This window comes from Lithobates pipiens, unplaced genomic scaffold, assembly GCF_037356315.1.
Source record: "Lithobates pipiens isolate NorthernLeopardFrog02 unplaced genomic scaffold, aLitPip1_a1.2 Scaffold_16, whole genome shotgun sequence".
Lineage (NCBI taxonomy): Eukaryota > Metazoa > Chordata > Amphibia > Anura > Ranidae > Lithobates > Lithobates pipiens.
Genome location: NW_027507748.1, coordinates 452320660 through 452344562, shown reverse-complemented (window position 1 = coordinate 452344562; position 23903 = coordinate 452320660). Strand labels below are relative to the sequence as shown.

Sequence of the window (23903 nt, the reverse complement as noted above, 5' to 3'; positions counted from 1 at the left end):
CATGTATGCTCCTTCCTCGGGCCATGGCTTGAGGAAAGAGCATGCATGCTTCGACCGCAAAGCCGCCTCCTCTCATCCAGCACCTGGAAGTGATGTCATCTCTGATCTCCCCTATGTTCCCCGCTGTTCTCAGAGGCTGCGAATACTGGAATTACACCTGCACAAGCAGTCAGCTGCACCACAGACATTCAGGAGAACACCACCTCCGAATCCTGCTGCAGGATTACTACTATAATGCTTGAATTCCTGCTCCTTTTGTGATTAGCTTCACTTTTGTCTTATCAAATGGTTTATCCATACTGCACTTGAAGGCGCTGTATTTTTTTTCCTTTGACGTTTACTGAATAGGCCAAGATTCTGGGAAAAAGTCTGAATGCTGGACAGGTGTCCTAGATATGTGTAACTGGCGGCCTAATTGGTTCAGGGCCTAAAGTACCTATGTGAAGCATCCTTGGATGCAGCCCTGCTACTCTCCGAGCTCTGTCTGGTGGGTGGGTGCTTCTGGTTTAAATGTTGGTCTGCTGACCAGACATCTAAAAAGGCCCTGGAGGACCTGCTCTTCAAGAGTGAACGTCTCATCTGCGCTATGTTTAATGAATACATCAAGAGCCTTATCGTTGTCAAGAATATCTTCCTCCCACAGGTCAAGAAGGGAAGGAACTGCATCAGAAATCTGGGCCTTCTGACACTGCATGTAAGGCTTTTTTTTTTTTTTTTTCTCTGCCCCAAACAAACTTCAAGCCCATGGACAAGTCCTCCTTTATCATGAATGTTTGGCCCCAACCATTTCCAGGATGAGGGTGGTCGTCTTTGCTGGTTTCATGGGCCTGTGGCTCTCCCTCATTCCTGACCATTGGGTCCACTAACTAACTGATTGTGTCTGGCTACAAAATAGAATTTTATTTTCCTTCCCAGAGAAAATCTTCATCTCCCGCCTTGCTGTATAACTGAGATTGGTTACCTGGACAACCTGCTTGTGGAAGCGCAGACTCATTCTGTACTGATGGACACCTGGAGATCACGATGTGCTACCTGCAGGACTTCAGATGGATGTTGAACCTCAAGAATTCTGCCTTGAACTCAACTCAGAGGTTGAAATATCTGGGCTTGATACTAGGCAAAGGCCAGGGTGTTCCTTTACTGGCAGTCAATCTCCAGAAACTTGGGACTGCTGTCCAGCTGCTCTTTAACTGCAATCTGACCTCCCTGCAGTCTTGTATGTAGGCTCTGGGTCTTATGGTGTCCACCTTTGATGCGGTCCTGTATGCGCAGTTACAGAAGAGGGTTCTGCAGAGGGAAACCAAAATGGGACAAATCTCTTGCTTCCCTGGACAACCAGACCGTCTGGACTAGTTGAGTCTCTCTCTCTCCCTCTGGTGGCTTTTGTTTCCTTCCTCACAGGCAGGTCCTTTCTTGTGCTTCACTGAATGGTAGTCATGACAGATGCCAGCCTGTCTGGATGGGGAGGGGTCCAGGGTCCGAGATCAACAGAGTTGCTGGACACCGGTGGAGAGTGGGCTGCCCATCAGTGTCCTGGAGCTGCAAGTGATCACGTTGTGCTAGAAGCACTTGACAGACCTTTTCCAGGGGCGCCCGGTCAGGATCCAATTGGACAACCCCATTGCAGTAGTCTGTTAACCACCATGGCGGCACGAGAAGTGTGGCAGCATGCTGGAGGCAATATACATTCTTCACTGGGTGGAACAGCACATTCTGGCTCTCTCCACCTTGCACATATCCACTGCCAAGAATTGGCAGGCGGATTAACTCCTCACGTTCTGGATCAGTGGAGTGTTCCATCAGATTTACGTACGCTGGGAGACCAGACATGGATCTTCTGCTGTCTCTCCTCAGCTGTAAAGTACTAAAGTTTTACAATGAATGCGCTGGTGGTGCCATGGGATAAGTATGGCCTCATTTACACATTTCCTCCTCTCAAGGTGCTTGCCTCTTCAAGAGGACCTCCTGCCCTGAGGTCCAGTCTACCACCTTGCTTTACCATCTCTGGCTTTGACAGCATGGCTATTGAACCTAAGTTTTAACCACTTGAGATCCGCGCTATAGTAAAATGACGTGTATAGCGCGGATCTCAATTACCGGGACTACGTCTATTGACGTAGTCCCCTTTAAGAGTTCCCCGCGCGCTCCCGGGAGCGCGCATCGGGGAAAATCTGTGTTGGCCGTGTCCGCTGGACACAGCCAATCACAGATCGCTGTAAACGGCCAATCACAGCGGCCGTTTACAGCGCGATCGCCTCCTCCAATGGGTGATGATCTCAAATGTAAACAAATGAGATCATCACCCATTGCCGAACGTGTCTCCTCACACAGCGATAGCGTGTGAGGAGACCGAAGGTGCTTGTGAGACAGTGAGACAGTAAAGTGATAAAAAAAAACCCACCTGTGCCCAGATCTACCCTGCCAGTGCCCATATCTACCCTGCCAGTGCCCTGCCAGTGCTCAGATCTACCCTGCCAGTGCCCACCTGTGCCCACCTGTGCCCACCTGTGCCCACCTGTGCCCACCTGTGCCCACCTGTGCACCGCCAGTGCCCACCTGTGCCCACCTGTGCACCGCCAGTGCCCACCTGTGCACCGCCAGTACTCCATCTGTGCACCGCCAGTGCCCGCCAGTGCCCGCCACTGCCCGCCAGTGCCCGCCAGTGCCAATCGGTGCCCATCTGTACCAATCGGTGCCCATCTGTGCCTCAGCAGTGCCCATCTGTGCCGCCTAAGCAGTGCCCATCTGTGCCGCCTAAGCAGTGCCCATCTGTGCCGCCTAAGCAGTGCCCATCTGTGCCGCCTAAGCAGTGCCCATCTGTGCCGCCTAAGCAGTGCCCATCTGTGCCCATCTGCTGCCTTATCAGTGCACATCCGTGCAATAAATCAGTGCACATCTGTGCCGACCTATCAGTGCCCATCTGCCGACTCAGCAGTGCCCATCTGTGCCGATTCAGCAGTGCCCATCTCTGCCACCTCAGCAGTGCCCATCTGCCGCCTCAGCAGTGCCCATCTGCCGCCTCAGCAGTGCCCATCTGCCGCCTCAGCAGTGCACATCCGTGCAATAAATCAGTGCACATCCGTGCAATAAATCAGTGCACATCTGTGCCGACCCATCAGTGCCCATCTGCCGCCTCAGCAGTGCCCATCTGTGCCGCCTCAGCAGTGCCCATCTGTGCCGCCTCAGCAGTGCCCATCTGTGCCGCCTCAGCAGTGCCCATCTGCCGCCTCAGCAGTGCCCATCTGCCGCCTCATCAGTGCACATCCGTGCAACAAATCTGCACATCTGTGCAATAAATCAGTGCACATCTGTGCCGACCCATCAGTGTCCATTTGTGCCACCTCAAAAGCGCCCATCTGTGCCACCTCAAAAACGCCCATCTGTGCCACCTCATCAGTGCCCATCAGTGCTACAATGGCTAAACGCGTCTTTTCCGCTGAGGAGGCGTACCAAATTATTTCCGCGGCCGACGAGAGCAACGGGGAGCTCTCCTCTTCCGATTCCTTTTCGGATTCGGATTCTGAAGCCGACGTAACTTATGAGCCAGTCCTCAGCAGTGAAACACTGACTGATGAATCCGAGGAGGAAGATATCCGGCCCATCAAGCGAAGGCGTTCTAGTGAGGCAGTGCCGTCCACCAGCACCGCAGTGCCGTCCACCAGCACCGCAATGCCGTCCACCAGCACCGCAATGCCGTCCACCAGCACCGCAGTGCCCCAGCAAGAAAGGCCAAGTACCAGTGGGGTGTCATCTCAGCCCCAAAGGGTTAGGAGCCATGCTGGCCTTCCCTGTGCCCTTCAGAACCCCTTGTGGCTTCCTCCTAATTCAGGAGAGGCCAATGTTCCCCCTTTCACCGCCCAGCCAGGAGTCCAGGTGGACACGGAGAATTTTAGCCCCATCGATTTTTTTAATTTAATTTTTACAGAGGACATGTTGGCGTCAATTGTGGCCCAGTGCAACCTGTATGCACAACAATTTATTTTTCAAAATCCGACCTCCTATTATGCCCGTCCCTACGAATGGAGAGACCTAACGGTGGAGGAGTTCAAGCTTTTTTTAGGCCTCACATTTAATATGGGACTCAACAAAAAAAACCAATTACGTACCTACTGGTCAACCCACCCCCTCCACCACTCACCGCTCTTCTCCGCGGTAATGTCCAGAAACAGGTATCAGATGATCCTGAGGTTCTTACATTTCAGTGACAATTCCCAATGCCTTCCACGAAATGATCCAAATTATGACCGCCTTTACAAAATTCGACCAATACTAAATTATTTTTCTGAAATATTCCCCAAATTGTTTACCCCGGACCAACACATATGTGTGGATGAGTCCCTTATTAAATTTAGTGGCAGGCTTAGGATGAAGCAATTTATGCCCAGCAAAAGGGCCCGCTATGGGGTGAAGGTCTACAAATTATGTGACCGAGCCACAGGGTACACATATTCCTTCAAGGTGTACGAAGGGAAGGACACCCAGCTACAGCCCCCTAATTGTCCGGATTATTTGGGATCCAGCGGAAAAATTGTTTGGGACCTCATATACCCCCTACTGGATAAAGGCTACCACCTCTATGTAGACAACTTCTACACATCTCTGCCCCTGTTCCACAACCTTCACCGGAAGAAGACGCCAGCGTGTGGCACTGTAAAAAAGAACCGGAAGGGCTTTCCTCAAAGTCTGGTGAACAAGAAGCTGCGGAAAGGAGAAACCGCAAGTCTAAGAAACAAGGAGGTTCTGGCAGTGAAGTGGAGGGACAGAAGAGATGTGTACATGTTATCTTCTATCCACAACGATACCTTCGTAGAAATCCCCAGAAGGAATGGCCCCGTAAAGAAACCCAAATGTATTTCAGAGTATAATTTGTTCATGGGAGGAGTCGACTTCAACGACCAAATGATGGAACCATATCTGGTCTCAAGACGGACATATCATTGGTACAAAAAAGTAGTAATTTATTTTTTTCAATTGGCCATTTACAATTCATATGTAATTTACAGCAACGCCACCCAAAACCCCAAACGTTTCTTTGGCTACCAGGAGGAAGTTTTCACAGCCCTTTTATTCCCAAACGGCCCACCAGAAAATATCCGATCAGACGTTGTAAGTCGACTCTCCGAGCGCCACTTTCCGGATAAAATTCCCCCCACACCAGCAGGCAAAAGACGCCAAAAAAGATGTAAGGCGTGTACCAAAGCAGGAGTCAGAAAAGACACATCTTATTATTGTGCACAATGTCCTTCCCAACCAGGCCTCTGTATAGGCGACTGTTTTCGGCGTTACCATACTTCAATAAATTTTTAGTGAAGTATGGTAAACATAATCCTCAGTTCCTGCCTTCATACACCTTCACACCCCTTATGCCACTGCCTGCTCTGTAACGGACCCTGGCTTGTTATTTGACCACTCTTATGCCTGCCGATTCTGTACATACCGCTGCCTGATCTGGAACTGACCCTGGACTGTTATTCGACCACGCTTCTGCCTAACGATTCTGTACATACCTCTGCCTCATCTGGAACTGACCCTGGACTGTTATTCGACCATGCTTCTGTCTAACGATTCTGTATATATCTCTGCCTGATCTGGAACTGACCTTGGACTGTTTGACCACGATATTTGCCTGCCTCTTGGACTGATCTTGTATTCTGCAACTGGACTAGTGGGATTCAACACGGGGTCTCACATATGTGAGGGGCTCCAGTATAGTTTTTCTGGAAGAAGAAAACAATTTTCTTTGTTTTCTTATTCCTAGATTAGGGTCTGGAGACTCGGAGGCTTCAAAGAGATTTGGGAGGGAGAAGCCTCTACCCCTATCCCCATTCTGTCCTGAACGAGGCTCTACTTTTGTCTGCTGCCTGTAGGACTTACTGCCATCATGCCGCACTGACCACACCACAAGGACCTGCCTACTACCAGGACCAATATTTTTGGCACTGCTGACATCTCTGCACTAACCCTGGACTGTAATATGGACAGTATCCCTGCCTGCTGCCTGAAAAACTGTGTTCGCTGTTGCTGACCAAGTCCCTGCCTGCTGCCTGGACCAGTGATATCCTCCTGTGGACAACTGCACTTCTAAAACCACAGGTAATCTTTTCTTTACCCTTTGCTCAGCATAATGTATTTGGGGGTGTAATTCTTGGTATGTGCAGGCTATGTGTCCCTGGAACGCCGACGGTGTTTCTTGCATGTTGCGCCTCTGTATTTGGTCAGGCTGTGTAAAAGTCTCACACATGTGGTATCGTTATACTCAGGAGGAGTAGTAGAACGTATTTTGGGGTGTTATTTTTGCTATGTAAATGCTATGCGTTGGAAATATCTTATAAACGGACAACTTTGTGTAAAAAAAAATGCGTTTTCATTTTTTTCCACATTTTCCAAAAACTTCTGGAAAAAAATGAACCATTGAAAAGACTCATTATGCCTCATAGATTATACGTTGGGGTGTTAGCTTTCCAAAATGGGGTCATTTTCTGGACGTTTCCATTGCCCTGGTGTTCCAGGGCCTTCAAAACTGTAATAGGTGGTTGAGAAATGAAATGTGTAATTTATGCTCCTAGAATGCCTGAAGGTGCTACTTCAAAATTAGGCCTCTGTATGTGGTCAGGCTGTGTAAAAGTCTCACACATGTGGTATCGTTATACTCAGGAGGAGTAGTAGAACGTATTTTGGGGTGTTATTTTTGCTATGTAAATGCTATGCGTTGGAAATATCTTATAAACGGACAACTTTGTGTAAAAAAAAATGCGTTTTCATTTTTTTCCACATTTTCCGAAAACTTCTGGAAAAAAATGAACCATTGAAAAGACTCATTATGCCTCATAGATTATACGTTGGGGTGTTAGCTTTCCAAAATGGGGTCATTTTCTGGACGTTTCCATTGCCCTGGTGTTCCAGGGCCTTCAAAACTGTAATAGGTGATTGAGAAATGAAATGTGTAATTTATGCTCTTAGAATGCCTGAAGGTGCTACTTCAAAATTAGGCCTCTGTATGTGGTCAGGCTGTGTAAAAGTCTCACACATTTGGTATCGTTATACTCAGGAGGAGTAGTAGAACGTATTTTGGGGTGTTATTTTTGCTATGTAAATGCTATGCGTTGGAAATATCTTATAAACGGACAACTTTGTGTAAAAAAAAATGCGTTTTCATTTTTTTCCACATTTTCCGAAAACTTCTGGAAAAAAATGAACCATTGAAAAGACTCATTATGCCTCATAGATTATACGTTGGGGTGTTAGCTTTCCAAAATGGGGTCATTTTCTGGACGTTTCCATTGCCCTGGTGTTCCAGGGCCTTCAAAACTGTAATAGGTGGTTGAGAAATGAAATGTGTAATTTATGCTCCTAGAATGCCTGAAGGTGCTACTTCAAAATTAGGCCTCTGTATGTGGTCAGGCTGTGTAAAAGTCTCACACATTTGGTATCGTTATACTCAGGAGGAGTAGTAGAACGTATTTTGGGGTGTTATTTGTGGTATGCACATTCCGTGTGGGAGAAATAAGCTATTACAATGAAAATTTTGTGAAAAAAAAAAAAAAAAAAAAAAAATCGTAATTTTGCAAAGAATTATGGGAAAAAATGACAACTTAAAATAACTAACCATGCCTCTTACTAAATACATTGGAATGTCTACTTTCCAAAAAGGGGTCATTTGGGGGGCATTTGTACTTTCCTGGCTTGTTAGGGTCTCAAGAATGGAGATAGGCCTTAGTACATCAGATGTGATCTTTTTTTGCAAATCTTTATGATTTGCACCATAGCTTGTAGACTCTATAAATTTCACACAGATCATATAATATGCAAAAATTTGGGTTATTTTTACCAAAGATGTGTAGTAGTATAAATTGTGGCCAAAATTTATGAAGAAAAATTGCTAATTTGCTAAATTTTGTCACAGAAACGAAGAAAAATTCATTTTTTTTCAAAATTTTCGGTCTTTTTTCATTTATAGCGCAGAAAATAAAAAACCGAGAGGTGATCAAATACCACCAAAAGAAAGCTCTATTGGTATGAAGAAAAGGACAAAAAAATCATTTGGTTACAGTGTTGCATGACTGAGTAATTGTCATTCAAAATGTGAGAGCACTGAAAGCTGAAAATTGGTCTGGGACTGAGGGGGGTTTAAGTGCCCAGTAAGCAAGTGGTTAAGGAACAGAAGGTTGTTGGGGTTGGTGATCCCCACAATGTTGAAGTCACACAAGTCTACTAAGATGATGTATCATCGCACTTGAAAGGCTTATATTGCCTAATGCGAGGCTCTGGGGGTCAATGCCCGCTCCTTAGTGGCTTGGGTTTTAGCCTTTCTCTAACGGGAGGGGGGGGGTTTAACAAAAACTTGCCTTGAGTCCCATTAAGGGGCAGGTTTCTGACCTTGTGATCACCTTTCAACGTTGTTTGGCCATTCATGCTTTGATTTGTACTTTTAACGGGGTGCTTTCCCCATTGCCACCGTAGGACCATAATATTTTTTTTTCTCCAGAATCCTCCCTCTGAGAGCATTTGGGATATTCCCTTGCTTACTCTTAGTTTTCTTCTTGGTCACAATGACTTCGGCAAGGCGATTTGTCAGAACCTGCAGCCTTATCTTGCAAGTCTCCCCATCTAATCTTGCAAAAGCATATGGTGGTCCTCTGTCCGTGCCTTCCTTTCTCCCAAAGGTAATGAGGATATTGTCCTGCCTGCCATATTTTAAGGAGGTTGCATTGCATGCCTTGGACAAGAATCGATTGGTTTGTGTATATTTTGCGGCTTTCTTTCAGAGGTCAGATTCTCTTTTTCTTTCACAGATGAGAAAAACAGAAAAGCTTGGCTGCCGCCTCTCCCGCTATTTCCCTTAGGATTTGGCATATGATTGTTTAGGCATATGCCATTAAGAGTCGAGTTCTTTCCTTCCCCGTTCTGGAACAATCCACCAAGGAGATTGGTGCCTCCTGGTCATGCCAACATCTGGGTCTGTGTCTCCCATCTGCAAGGTTTCTACCTGGTTGTCTGTGCACACTTTTACAAAATGTAACAAAGTTGATGTGTTTGCATCTTTTGTTTTGATCGCAAGGTTTTGCAGGCTACTGTTTAACGTTCCTTGTTTGCCCCCTCTGGAATATTTTGATGATTGGCATGTTTGCTGGTTGTTCTCGTTTGCCCACTCTTCCGTTGAGGCACTGCTTTGGGTTATCCCAATGGTGAAATAAATGAAGAGCTGTGTCCATCGATGAACACAAGAGAAAACAGGATTTTTGTTACCATAAAATCTTTTGTCTTTTATTTGACACACTGCACCTACCCCTCTGTCTAAGTTTATGCTTTCTTGCTTTGTTGGCTTACTGGTTTGCCTATAAGAGATGGGTTTTATACCAGCTAGGACTGCCCATGGGCTCTGTTCTTTTTGGCCTAGTGTCCTACTGTAGGTGGCGCTATAAAAACCTATGGTCAAAGAAGTGAAGAGCTGTGTCTGTCAAGGGATTTTACAGTGAGTAGCAAAAATCTATTTTCTCTTTCGTACATTGATGGGCACAGCTCCTTTAATTCTTGACCTTAGGGTTAGCACGCCACCTTCAGGAGAGGACTAGGCAGAACATGTAACACGTGTAAAAACAGCAAGGCTGCACAGCACCGCCCAGGGGGCAGTCCCTCTGGCTATAACCCCTTGCCCTGCTTACTGCAGCTCAGTTTTTTTTTTTCTGCCTAGTGGTAGAAGGACCTGGCTCCCTGAGGGGACCATTAGTCCTGCCTGAGATTTTTTTTTTTTTTTTCCTACAATTTTTGATCCTCTTGGGTGGGGGGGGGGGGGGGGGGCGCCTTTGGGAGTTTGCAGCTCGGTAGACCTCTCTACTGTCCAACCAATGGGTCTGTGAACTGGTTTCAAACAGGTTTTTTTTTTTTTTTTTTTTTTTTCCTCCAACCTACCTCCACTTCCGGCTCTTCGGGGCAGTACAGGACCTGCAGGGTGATAGTACCTGTACCGACGCTGGAAAGGTTTCAGGGATTCTACGCCAATCTGTTTGTAGTCCCCAAAAAGGAAAGGGTACGTCCAATCCTGGACTTGAAGGCCCTCAACAGCTTTGTGAAAGTGCAAAGGATCAGGATGGATTTGGTTCACTCAGTGGTCGCTGCACTCCATCAGGGGGACTTCCTGGCGTCCCTGGATATCCAGGACGCATACTTGTATGTACGCATTTGCCTCAGGCATCAGAGGTTTCTGCAATTTGCAGTCGGGGAAGAGCACTACCAGTTTGTGGCTCTTTCTTTTGGCCTGGCTTCAGCACCCGAGTCTTTACCAAAGTGTTGGCTCCAATTCTGGCACTGTTAAGGCAACGTGGGATCGCAATCGTGGGTTACCTAGATGACGACCTTCTGAGAGCAGCTTCTGCCTTGGAATTAAGGGAGGATGTAACGATCACCATGCAGATTCTCCAGGAGTTTGGTTGGGAGCTGAACCTAAAGAAGTCGGTGTTAGTGCGGACTCAACACCTGGAGTACCTGGGCTTACTGTTGGCCTTCTCAGAAGCGAGAACTTTTCTCCCTTCAGACAAGCTGCAGACTCTTCAAGCTGCAGTGAATTTGGTGAACCGCAGGTGGTCGTCGCTGCGCTTCTGCATGCGAGTTCTGGGCCTCATGGTAGTCACTTTCGAGACGGTACCGTATGCTCAATTGCACACTCAAGTCTTGCAGAAGGAGATTTTGCCAAAATGGAACAAATTTCCATTATCCCTGGATTGTCAAATTCGGGTGAACCAGTTAGTCAGGGATTCCCTTCTCTGGTGGCTGAGGTCTCCAGGAGATTGTTCCTTCCTCTCCATTGGACTGTGATCACAACGGACACCAGCCTGACTGGTTGGAGGGGGATTTTGGGCATACAGTCAGCTCAGGGCCTCTGGTCACGGGAAGAATCCCAACTGCCGATCAATGTGCTCGAGCTTCGGGTGATCAGATGGTGCCTCTCCACATGGTCCAGGAGGCTACAGCGGCGTCCGGTCAGGATCCAGTCTGACAACGCCACAGCAGTGACATATGTCAACCACCAAGGAGGAACGAGGAGCTCGGCCGCAGCACGGGAGGTCACTCACATCCTCCAGTGGGCAGAGCAGCACGTGCCAGCCCTGTTGGCCATAAACTTTCCGGGCGTAGAAAACTGGCAGGCAGGCTACCAAGGTGGTCAGATGCTGGACTTGGGGGGAATGGTCGTTGCATCCGGATGTATTCCGGCTCCTTTGCCTAAGGTGGGGCATATCAGATGTGGAGCTCTTGGTCTATCAGCTCAATCGGAAGGTGCAGAGGTTTGTGTCCAGTACAAGAGACGCCTGGGCGGACATGCATTGGTGGCTCCATGGGGGCATTATCGGCTGATTTTTGGCTTCCCCCTCCCACACAAACGTCTACCACGTCTGCTGCACAGTGTTGGCCGAGGGGATTCCGGTGATTCTGATTGCCCCAGATTGGCCTCGACGTCCTTTGGCACGCTGACCTAGTACGTCTGGTGGCGGATGTTCCTTGGTGGCTGCCGATGCGAGATGTCTTCTATTTCAAGGTCCAATACTTCATCTGGTTTTAATGGCATGGCTGTTGAAAACCATGTACTAAGGGACCGAGGTCTGTCGGACTCTGTAATTTCCACTATGCTGAGGGGACGGAAGTCCTTCTTGAAAGATTTACCATCGTACGTGGAAGGCCTACATCTCCATGTGTGAGGAGATGGGGTGGCGTCCACGCACATACTCAGTTTCCAAGATCCTGCTGTTTTTGCATCGAGGAGTGGATCAGAAACTTGCCTTAAGCACCATCAAGGGACCATCAAGGGACAGATATCAGCCTTGGCTGTCTTTTTCCAATGTCCCTTGGCGACTCACTCATTGGTGAGTACTTTTGTGCAAGGGGTTCGACGTGTAGTCCCTCCGGTTCGACCACCTCTACCTCCGTGGGATCTGAATCTGGTGCTATCGGCACTTCAGAAACCGCCATTTGAAAACATTAGGGAGATTCCCTTGTTAACGCTTTCTCAGAAAGTAGTCTTTTCTAGTGGCTATTACATCTGCCAGGAGGGTTTATGAGTTGGCGGCCTTGTCATGCAAGTCTCCTTACCTGGTCATCCACAAGGATAAGGCGGTGCTACGTCCGCAGCCCTCTTTCCTTTCAAAGATGGTTTCGGCATTCCATCTTAATGAGGACATCTTGTTACCATCCTTATGTCCTAAGCCGACACACCTGAAAGAGGTTGCCTTACATTCCCTGGTGGCTGGTCCGAAAAAAAGGTCTGGCAGTCTCGTCGTCCACAATTTCTCAGTGGATTAGACAGATCGGGGTTCAGGCCTATGCCTTAAAGGGGCGGGTGCCCCCTTTTTCCTGTCAAGGCTCATTCCACCAGGGCAATTGGAACCTCCTGGGCTTTCCGACATCAAGCGCCTGTCTCCCAGGTGTGTAAGGCGGCGACTTGGTCGTCCGTTCACTTTCATGAAATTCCAGAAAGTTGACGTAAGCGCATCTTTTGGATGCTTGCTTTGGCCGCAAGGTTTTGCAGGCGGCTGTGTACGGTTACAATTTACACTTTAAGTTAGAAGTTTGTTGTAAACGCATCTTTTGATGCCAGCCATTTAAGATGGCAACTCCTCTGTTGAGGTGTTCCTTTTGTTGTGGGTGAAGTTATGTTTTGCTGTTTCCACCCCTAGTTTTTTTACACTGCTTGGAGACGTCCCTAAGATCAAGAATTAAAGGAGCTGTGTCTGTCAATGAACGAAAGAGAAAATGTGATTTTTGTACTAGCCAAAAAAAATGTATCATTTTCTCTGAAGTTCATTGACGGACACAGCACCCACCCCTCCTATTTAGGTTGTGTACTGCTTTTTGACTAACGGAGCTGCAGTAAGCAGGGTGAGGGGTTATAGCCAGAGGGACTGCCCCTGGGCAGTGCTGTGCAGTCTTACTGTTTTTACATGCGTTACATGTTCTGCCTAGTCCTCTCCTGAAGGTGGCGTGATGACCCTAGGGTCAAGAATTAAAGAAACTGTGTCCGTCAATGAACTTCAGAGAAAAGTATTTCACGGTGAGTAAAAAATCCAATTTTTCTGGACTATACAATCAAAACCTTTAAAACCCTTCTGCAAAGTTGTTTTTTTTTTCTGGAGTGGGGCTGTAACATCGGATTCCTTGAAACGACCTACTGTAACAGTTATTTTATTGTTTAGAATGACTTCAGCAACAAGTGCTGATGGATAACTTGGGCTGTTATGAATAATTTTGTGTTTAGAAAGTTTCTTAAAAATTTTTCTTTAAGATAAAATGGTAATTCTTAAATTTTAAAGGTAACCTAAAGCTTAAAGTGGGAGTAAACTCCCTTGTAGTGTTTTTACCTACAGGTGAGCGTTATAAGGCTTGCCTATAGTTACAGTAAGTTTGCAAGTTTAGGAAATCTTTGCTTTTAAATGCAGCTGGTGACATCATCGGCACATTCGCCCTGAAGGAACGGCACGGGCATGCCGTGGCTTAAGAGCTGTGCCATAAACGGGAACTCCCATGTGCATGCACAGGAGTGATGTTATTGCCGGCTCAGCCATTTATATTGCCGAAGCCCGCGAACCCGGAACGAAGACCAGACCAGGTGAAGATGGAAGCACCGTCAGCAGTGACAGCGTGACTTAAACTGCCCGGTGCCTTTTTTTTTTTGGAAGCGGTTTACTATAGCTTTAAATGAAGTTAATGTCCTTTTCTGGATCTTGGGCCAGGTTTTACTAGCCAGCTTATGGTGTACCCCATGGGAGCAATATCGTCTCATTGGGCAGATATTGCGTTCCATAGGGTGGGTGGGTATTTGTTTTTGGCACAGTAATTGGTGAAGAAAGTTGGTTATTTTTCAGTCTAGTTCCATGTAACCTCATCCATTACAGCAGCAACACCATCCATGTACCCCATACAAATGAAATATAACTTGAAAGTGTTAATTGTAATGCACTAGGCTATGTAATCTGGAGAGGCAAGTTAACCTCTCTGCTTCCTGTCCCTTCAGGTGGGCTGTGCCTATCTCTTGGTGGTGCTGTCATGGGGGTTACATGGAAATGCAATTCCCGGTAAGATTACCTGCATCTTTCTTGTTTCCTAGGCCATAGGACTTCATGTTTTAGCCATTAAAACATATTTTGTATATCTTGCAACTCGCCATCCTTACCTAAAACAAATTATCCATGCACACAGTTATATAGAAAACTATAATATTCACTAGCTTGATCCTTGGGAAATATGTTTGTTTGGTATTCTCTTAGCTTCATATTTAACTTTTTTGATTTGATAGATGGATTTAAAACATACCAAATTAATTTCATTAACACCATCCCAGAAAAAAAACAGGAATACTACTTGGGTAGCAGAATAGGCACTAGTATGTTACACATAATGGCCATTAAAATTCTATATTCTGATTGTACAATCTCCTGTAAACGTATTAAATATGTAGTGCAAGAACCTACTTGGATATACATTGAACAGATAGGTTGGCCCTGATACTTTATAGTTTTTGGTATCTATAACAGTTTGTGTAGATTGAAGTTTCTTGCATGCCCATCTTAAACAGTTATGGAGTTTGGGCATACCTTGTATGCCTAGACTTCCTCCTACAGCTCCAGGGGTGTCTGAAATCCCTGGGACCAGCTGACATTTTGTCAGCCTGGTCTGTATTAAGACAGACATTTTGTTATAAAACAAAACCTGAGCACAATGGGAGGAATTAAGTTATTCTGCAAGCACAAGCCCCTTTGTTAACCATTTCAGCCCCAGAAGATTTATTTGGTTGCTCAATGACGGGCCATTTTTTGCAATATGACACTGCGTCGCTTTTTACTGACAATTGCGCGGCCATGCGACGCTGTACCCAAACAAAATTGACTTCCTTTTTTTCCCACAAATAGAGCGTTCTTTTGGTGTTATTTGATCACCTGTGGTTTTTCATTTTTGCGCTATAAACAAAAGAGCGACAACTTTGAAAAATACACTATCTTTTACTTTTTGCTATAATATCCCGCATTTTTTTTCAAAAACACAATTTTTTTTTCCCCACAGTCTATGCCGATAGGGAATAAATTATGGCATTTTTATTATTTATTTTACTAGTAATTGTGAACTGCGATTTTTATCGGGACTGCGATTATTGCAGTAGACACGCTGCACACTTGACACATTTTTGGGACCATTGACAATTATACAGCAATCAGTGCTATAAAAATGCACTGATTACTGTATAAATGTTGCTGGGAGGGAAGGGGTTAACACTAGGGGACAATTAAGGGGTTAACTGTGTTCCCCCCGTCTGTGTTCTAACTGTAGGGCGGTGGGAATGTCTAGGAGGAGAGAGATCGGTGTTCATACTTAGTAGAGCTGCACGATTCTGGCCAAAATGGGAATTGTGATTTTTTTTTTTCTTAGAACACGATTCTTGTGACGTAAAATCTTTCACATTATACAAAAAAGGGCTAACTTTGCTGTTTTAAAAAAAATAGCATTTGAAAGACCGCTGCGCAAATAGTGTGACATAAAATGTTGCAACAACCACCATTTTATTCTCTAGGGTGTCTACTAAAAAATATATATAATGGGGGGTTCTAAGTAATTTTCTAGCCAAAAAAATGATTTTAACTTGAAACCAACAAATGTCAGAAAAAGTTTTAGTGTTTAAGTGGTTAAACTTTTTTTTTTCACTTACACAGAAGTCTATTCCATTGACAAATTGTTACAATGTTTATACTTAAAGCGGGGTTCCACCCTAAAGTGGAACTTCCGCTGATCGGATCCCTCCCCCCCTCCGGTGTCACAATTGGCACCTTTCAGGGGGGAGGGGGGTGGAGATACCTGTCAAAGACAGGTATTTACACCCACTTCCGGGCATAGACTCCTGTGGGAGTCTACGCCATTTCCTGTCCTGCCGCGCTGTCTGCTGGGACACACACGGGTCTCTTAGACAGCGCGGACAATTCCTATTGCACTGCGCGACTCGCGCATGCGCAGTAGGGAACCGGGAAGTGAAGCCGATTCGCTTCACTTCCTGATTCCCTCACCTAGAATGGTGGCGGCAGCAGCCGAGAGCCGATCGATCGGCCTCGGCTGCCGGCATCGCTGGAACCCGGGATAGGTGAGTGTCCTTTTATTAAAAGTCAGCAGCTGTAGTATTTATAGCTGCTGGCTTTTAATATTTTTTTTTTTTAGGTGGAATCCCTCTTTAAGTTCAACTGATAAAGAATGTTTTGATTCTTGAGACTGCCCGGTTTTTGTCTTCCTTTCTTTTGAAGGCTGTGGCTTCAGAATAGCAGAGAGGGTTCTTTGCATAGAAAGAATTGTGAAACACTTTAGTCAAGATCGCTATAACGATTCTTGACGATTAGTTGTGCAGCTCTAATACCTGGTATGAACACAAAATCTCTCTACTCCTCTGAAAGAACCGGGATTTGTGTGTTTACATACACAGATCCCGGTTCTCGCTCTGTCACAAGCAATCGCGCATGCCCGGCGATTATCGCATTACCAATCTGTATTTGTTTTTCTTTTACTCTTACTTTCCTTTTATTTTTAACTAGTGGCCTGAACAGTAATACACTTTCTGTCTGAGGGTGTCTCCACTCGAGGAGCAATGGAACACCTTTTGGACAGCAGCATTGCCAATCTGGGGAGAAGGTAGTGTTAGATCAACTAGCAAATCATGATAGACTTTTGACAAACAAATTTAAAGTAGAACTCAAGTCAAAACCCAAATACTTTTATAAATGCTTAACATCCCCCTTCTAACACTTATTCAGACTAATCTGTGTAAGAAAGTTCTGTATACTTTCCCATTTTCAGATTGTTTTGGTCCAGTTACGTAATCCGACTCCCCTGTTTCAGCCAGCAGCAGCTGTGGGGGGGGGGAGATGGTGCTGACAATGCATGGGCATTACCAGCCACTGTTGCGCACGCTCTCCTCTTCCCTGTAAGCTGTTGCCATAACCAGACTGGAGCAGCAAGAAAATAGGTATGTATATAGATCTTTCTTGCACAAACGGGTTCTAGCTAATGCTTTTTAATCAGATGGAGCAAGTTTATTTTTTTTGCTTTTGGGATAAGATTTATCTAAATTAATAAAAGCTGACCATGGTAAGAACCCCAGTCAGTGGTAAATGTTTTTTGTACCAACCTACTAACTGCAGCTTTTGCTGGACAGCTTGCTCTACAAAGGGAAGTTGAAAAATAACACTTAATCCTTATACACACGTTTGGATTTTCGGCAGGGAATTGTGTGATGAGACTGTTGGCCTAAAATCCGACCGTTGATACGCTCCTTCAGACAATTGTTGTCCAACTTTCCGCCAACAAATGTTGGATAGCAGGCTATTACATTTTCAGCAGACAGCGGTCTGTTGTCAGAATTCCGTATCATCTGTACACACAAGTCCGTCACACAAGTGCAAAGTACAAACACGCAGGCTCGGAATCAGTGCTCATCAAACACGCCATTAGCAGAAGGTGCCCAAAGGGTGGTGCTCAAGAGCTGAAATTCCACTTAGTACGTCACTATGTTTGTGTTTGTTGGCTGAAAATTGTGTTCCATTAGTATGCAAGACAAGTTCCTGGCACACGCCCTTCAGACAAAAGTCTGACGCTCTGTTGGCCAACAATCCGATCGTGTGTACGAGGCTTTACTGGCCAGATCACCAGATGACAAAGGGGGGGGAAAATAAAAAAAAAACTGCTGTGAAACACTATTTCAGAGTCACTGTGAACAGGACAATTTAAAAAATATAACTCGCACTTAAGCTACAGTAACATTTGTTTTTAATACAATCCTCATTTCTTAAAGACCGTTTTTGCTGAATCAAGCCGTAAAAAAAAATATCTAGACCCAGGGTATACAGATATGGGAGCTGAAGTAATTAAAGGAGATTTTGGTTTACCTGTAAAGATGGAAAACATGAATAAATACTGCTCAAAACCATGGGCGGCTCATTCACACAATCTCCATACATTACGCACGGACCAACAAAAAATGCACTCTCCCTTACTCCCACGAATATGTGGCTATCCATTTCTTTGGGAAAACATTACTCCATGTCCTCATTTAAAGACATTTTAAAAAATAAATAGTAATTGCCTTGGATGATCTGCTAAATTGATATTGGTTTTAAATCTGTATTATTTTGACAACCTGTACATTGAAAATAGAATTGTATGCAATAACATTCTAGTATACACACAATACACTCCTAGAATGGACCACTCCTCCTATTGAAATAGAACTGCAAATCTTCCACTAAAATGAATACTCCTCCAAGCTTATTTTAAATAAACTTGTTTTCAATATCTGCTTGTTTATGGATGCACTAATATTGTGTTTCATAAATTTTTTTAAAATACAAACGATTAGAGTAGGCTGTCCCAAATAGTATTATACTGCCTAGCAGGTTAGTCTGTCTCCCATGGAGGGAGATTTGCATCACGGAGGCTGTAGCAAAGTAGTTGGTTTCCCTGGGTTGTGGGGGAGTCAGGAACTCCATTGTGAAGATATTCCTGGATTACCAAAGAAATATGTTGTATGACCCCAGTGCCAACCCAATAGCGGGTAGATGAGATTCAGAAGTGCCTATATATGTAATGCTGAGAAATATGGTATGCTGTGGGGGTGTCTTTACTTCTGTCTTGTGTTCTGATTAAAACATTTATACAATATCCATGGACAATTTGTCCTAACTTTGGCTCCATTGATTGTTTTCTTGTTTCAGTTATGACACAGAATTAAATGCCTTAGAGACCGATCTAGTGGATGAAAAGACCTATGGAATTGATAAAAGACCCTACTTGGACGTGCCTTCTGAACCGTCACAAATTGACCTAGGAGAATATGAATACGAAGATGACTTTGAATAAACAGTACTGCAGTGTAAAAAAGGGGGTATCCTACAGCGGGTCTGTTAATTCCCCTGGAGTTTATTATGTATTAGCTGTGGACGGCACTTTATACATGCTTTACAGATTTACTAAAAGACTCATCATAACAATCTGCTGATAAGCATAAGCAGATATTTTTGTATTTATTGCTAAAACAATATTTATTGTATCACTTTGTTTTGCTGTGCTGTCTGCCTAGAAAATGTCCTGTATTTCAACAATGTGAATTTCCCTATCCACTTTTCTGATCATTTCTGTGTAGCAAAACTGGCAACAGGTTTAGTGTTCGAATGGTAATGCAAGTTAAAAAAAATATATATATCCAGAGGACCTAATTGTTAACCCTTTGTTAACGAAAATTATTTTAATAGATGTTCCATTTATAGTGGCTAAAAATGAATTCTTCCTAAAATAGCCAAATGTAACATGGATAAGGGACATTAAAATGTTAATTTGGGAAGCAAGTGATTTAGTGTTCCTGATCATCCAATATGCTTGCATTCAAGGATATGCAGCCTGCACTCCAATATGCTATTTCTAGAGACTTGAATTGGCCTATTACTGGCCTTTGCTCTGGCAGAAGTATTTTGCACTTACAAGAATACATTATACTAACCCTAGCAGTATACATTGTACTTCCTCTGTCTCTACCAGTCGGTCTTCAACCTGATGTTCCATCGCGTATATCAATCGGCTCTGGTTCTTGAACTGCATAATAGCAAGGCAGATACTCTGGGCTACCTGGGCACCAGCTGCATTTTGCACAGTGTGACAGAGGTATTCATTAGTTTGGTGGGATCCAGCACTGTAATGTGTTAAGGTGACAGGAAGAATACTGCTAATACAGTATTTCTTGATGCCATGGTGACCAAGATCTATTTACCTGGTCTCACAGAAGAGAAAGTTGAAGTGCAGTCTGCAGGCCCCAGAATATTTCTGGTATCGTGATGGATCAGGGACACTGAGGTGATAACTTTATACACACACCAACCTCCAATGTCTGCTTGGCATGTTGGTTTTTGGTTATATATCATCATGAGATTTTTGGCACTAAAAACAAATCGTAAAAAGTATTGTCAAACACAATAACCCTGCCCTCTAATCCACCCCTAATATATAACCCTAAAAAGGCCCATTAAATTTTATTAATGTTGAAAATTACCAAATCCCAACCTAAACCTGATATTGTTAAAGGCTTCATAAATCCAAATCTCAACTCTACCCTTGCTAAGAAACAATACTTGGGATGCCATGAATGACCACAAGAAAATTCTAATATTTCTGGCTGTCATGCTGACCTTATGGTTTTAAGGCATTCTTAGACCCCAGCCACACCTTGGTGTTCCAGAAACACAAAAAATGTGCGTCATGCTTGCAAAACAGTTTATTATTAATGGTACCCCAAATACTGGCAGGAGTCATGTGCCAAAATGTGCGAAGCTCACTGCCAGAAAAAGGTACATTAGCTATGCAGCCTCACTCACCGACTTGGAACAAGTATGCACTTCAGGAGTTCACACTTCTCTCATCGGTCACTCAAAGTAGTTTCCCCGCTAGAGATATATGCAACTAATTCTACCTTAAGGCAAAGTCTGCAATGGCAGCAGCCTACATGTTTCAGATGTTTCTAATTGAAAACCCAAGTGCACTAATATGCACATTATGACCAGATTTCCCAGTTGAAGGCCTGACCATCTTGAAGCCTCATAATTTGCTAGTAAGGCCACCCAATACACATACGGGACAGTACTAAAGAAGTGCCTGTTATGTGTTGCCATTGGATGTTTTTTTTTTTTTTCCAATTTACTCCTAATGATCCTGAAATGTGCATACCTGTCCTATTGAGTGCCAGAAGTCTATTGTGCTAAGTTTGCAAAGCACCAAACTGGCACCAAAAGATACGGATTTGTGCTAGCTGACTTACTTGAAACTGCCGTTGAAGTTCCCTAGCTGAAGAAAGTTCTGTTCAATTGCCTTAACTCATCTCTTCATTCAATTGTATGTCATGCTGCCTTGTTTGCACAATGAGCATTGTGCTAAAGTGCCATATAATGCAGAGACCATTCGTTTCTATAGTTATCACATTCCAATCCTTTTCAGATCCCTTTTAATGACCAGCCTTAAGTCCAGTCTCTCAGATGAAAGCGGAACAAATTTGTTTGAGTGCCTTCAAATGTACATATGTAAATTGGGGCATTTCCAGTATTTTATTATAATTTAGATGAAAATGAATTTGTACATGTTTGCAGTGTAGAAATATTAAAATAATTTATATATTGTATTTTGAAATAAACTTTATTTTGCACACAGTTTTTGTTTCTCAGGCTTACAAAGTAATATAAAAATGGACTGTCACTGTAGTGATTGATAATTGTAGAAACCAGGTACTGTATATTCAAACCCGTCATGTAGCTTCTGCAAGGGAGAGGTTTCAAACCCACAGGCATTGATATTATTTTGATTGTAAAGTTTCACCAACCGTACATGTTAGTGAAATCTTTTTCACTCCTTTTGAAAAGGGATATTTTATATGCTTATGTGGCCTTGTACTTGGTGACCAAATTGCAACATTTGCTGCAGCTTATACACATCATATTTCTGGTCGATTTGTTTATATTCTGTTATGGATAATCCAGGAAGAATCGACCTCCCAAAAAACACTCCATGCGTGCAGGATATGCACCAAATGTAGGAACAACCTCATAATGCAGGCTTGACCTTTTTTTATACCGTACCCTTTTATGGATGGTACCCTGTGAATCTGTTACAAAGTACACTAACCTATCTTGCAAGAGTTTCCCTTGTTCTTTGCATTTCTCAGCCTGCCAATTACAGATCAGTGTAATAGAAAAGCCAGTTAATTAAAGCTTTTCTTTGTTTTAGGTCAATAAAACTAAATAACCTCTCTCAAGTGGAAGTTGCTTAAAGAGATGCTTCAGTGTAATGTCAAAAAATTGAAAGTCGGCAGCTACAAAAACTGTAGATCAGAGGGGGCTTCTCTTGCACCTCCTGTCCAACACCCCTGATGGTGCTGGCTGAACCGTGGCTGAAGAGCGCTGGGCACGCTCTGAAAACTGGAGCTCTGTATCGCTGGGTCAGCAGAGGGAGGACGTAAGCCAGGAGGTCATCAACAGCCGGATAGAGCAGGTACCGAGACGGGACACAGACTGGCAGGAAGGTACAGGAACATCAGGCAGAAGCAGAGTCAAACACAAGCCGGGATCAGGTAGGCAGGCGGAGGTCAAGGAGAAGGTTCAGGTGAAGCCGGGTGGAGACACAGGAAGCTGGAACAGATCAGGTAAACAAGGCACCATCTCAAAGACCACTCAGCAATGTTCATGTGTCAGTGTCCAGTTTAACCACCTCAGTCCCGGAGGATTTTACCCCCTTCCTTACTAGACCACTTTTTGCGATTTGGCACTGCGTCACTTTAACTGACAATTGCGCGGTCATGCTATGTTGCACCCAAACAAAATTGACGTCTTTCTTTCCCAAAAATAGAGCTTTATTTTGGTGGTATTTGATCACCTCTGCGGGGTTTTTTTTTTTTTGCGCTATAAACAAAAAAGAGCGACAATTTTGAAAAAAAAACACACTATTTTTTACTAAGCATAAAAAAAGCGTATATTGATTGGTTTGTGCAAGTTATAGCATCTACAAAATAGGGGATAGATTTATGGCTTTATATAGATATAGATATATATATATATATCTATATACACACACTAGTAATGGCAGCGATCTGTGTTCCCCCCGTGACTGCGACATTATGGCGGACACTTTTGACACATTTTTGGGACCATTCACATTTACACAGAGATTGGTGCTATAAAATTGCACTGATTACTGTGTAAATGTGACTGGCAGGGAAGGGGGCGCTGCAGGGGTTTATATGTTCCCTATGGGAGTGATTCTAACTGTGGGGGGGAGGGGACTCACAAGGGGAAGAGACCAATCGGTGTGCCTCTGTACTGGGAACACACCATCGGTCTCCTTTCCACTGACAGGATGTGGATCTGTGTGTTTACATACACAGATCCATGGTCCTGCTGTGTTCCCGGGAAATCGTGCGTGCCCTCTAGACGGCTGGGAATGAGAGGATGTCATATGACGCCCACCCAGGATGGGAGATCCCATCTGTGGGTGTCATATGACTATACGCCAGGGCTGAAGTGGTTAAATAGGCTTACTTGGTGTCCATATGTGCGGGCACCCATGCATGCACCAATACAAGTCTTTCTACACACACTGGTGTGCTTGTGCGCAGATGTGCGTCTGTTAGCTGAACTTCTCTTACAGCTCACTTTTTTTCATAAACTGATATTCAGCTGTCCCAGGATACAGTGCTGTGCTTTCCTAAGCCATTTGTTCCACCGGTCTTTGGTCCCCGGCTGCATCTTGCATGCAGGTACGTGGCTGCAAAAGCTTGTGGCTTCACAGCTAGCTGCACATGCATTAGCCACAATGCACATTGTGAAAGGTCCCACAGTCTTCTGGGACCTTTGACATGTCTGAGAAGACTGAGGGGAGCAGAACTTCCACTCAAGTACTCGTTCCCCCCCCCCCCCCCAAAAAAAGTGCCATTTGGTAATGAGAAGTGGGGGAGGAGATTCCGGTACTTTTTCAGATCAAAACTAGAGTGTTTACGTATGGCCAGAACATCCAAGATGGTGGCGGAGGCCTCCTCACAGCAGCAGGCCTGCTGTGGACATCACTCACCAGCTCCCTCTGTGCTCCCAACTGGAAGCCGCCTACAAATGAGATGAGTAACAGTAAACATGATTTATGCCATGTGGGCAACAAGGTGGCAGACTTGATGGACACAATGGAACAAGTAAAGGAGGAGCTGGAGACCCATCAGAGGGCACTAAATGGTCATACAACACAGCTACAGGATTTACTATTCCATGTAGATGACATAATGGAGAAACTACAGCTGCCACATAAAAGGGTATCCCTGAAACAGTGGAGGCAGCCAACATTACTGCAACAGTTAAATCCATCTTCAT

At 44.6% G+C, this 23903-nt stretch overlaps 1 protein-coding gene across 6 annotated transcripts in view; it reads left to right on the top strand.

Annotated features, from left to right (window-relative positions):
- Positions 1–21203, top strand: part of LOC143983299 (serine/threonine-protein phosphatase 2A regulatory subunit B'' subunit beta-like) — a 128912-nt gene extending 107709 nt beyond the window's left edge. For 4 of the 6 annotated variants that reach the window (XM_077482819.1, XM_077482817.1, XM_077482818.1 and 1 more), the window contains one exon: positions 18729–21203. In XM_077482819.1, the coding sequence (XP_077338945.1) occupies positions 18729–18873 (145 nt within the window). In that variant the 3' untranslated portion in view covers positions 18874–21203. Of the gene's footprint in view, positions 1–13999; positions 14061–18728 lie in introns of all 6 variants that reach the window. The other 2 variants (XM_077482821.1, XM_077482820.1) reach the window with 1 other exon arrangement.
- The last annotated feature ends 2700 nt before the right edge of the window (positions 21204–23903 follow it).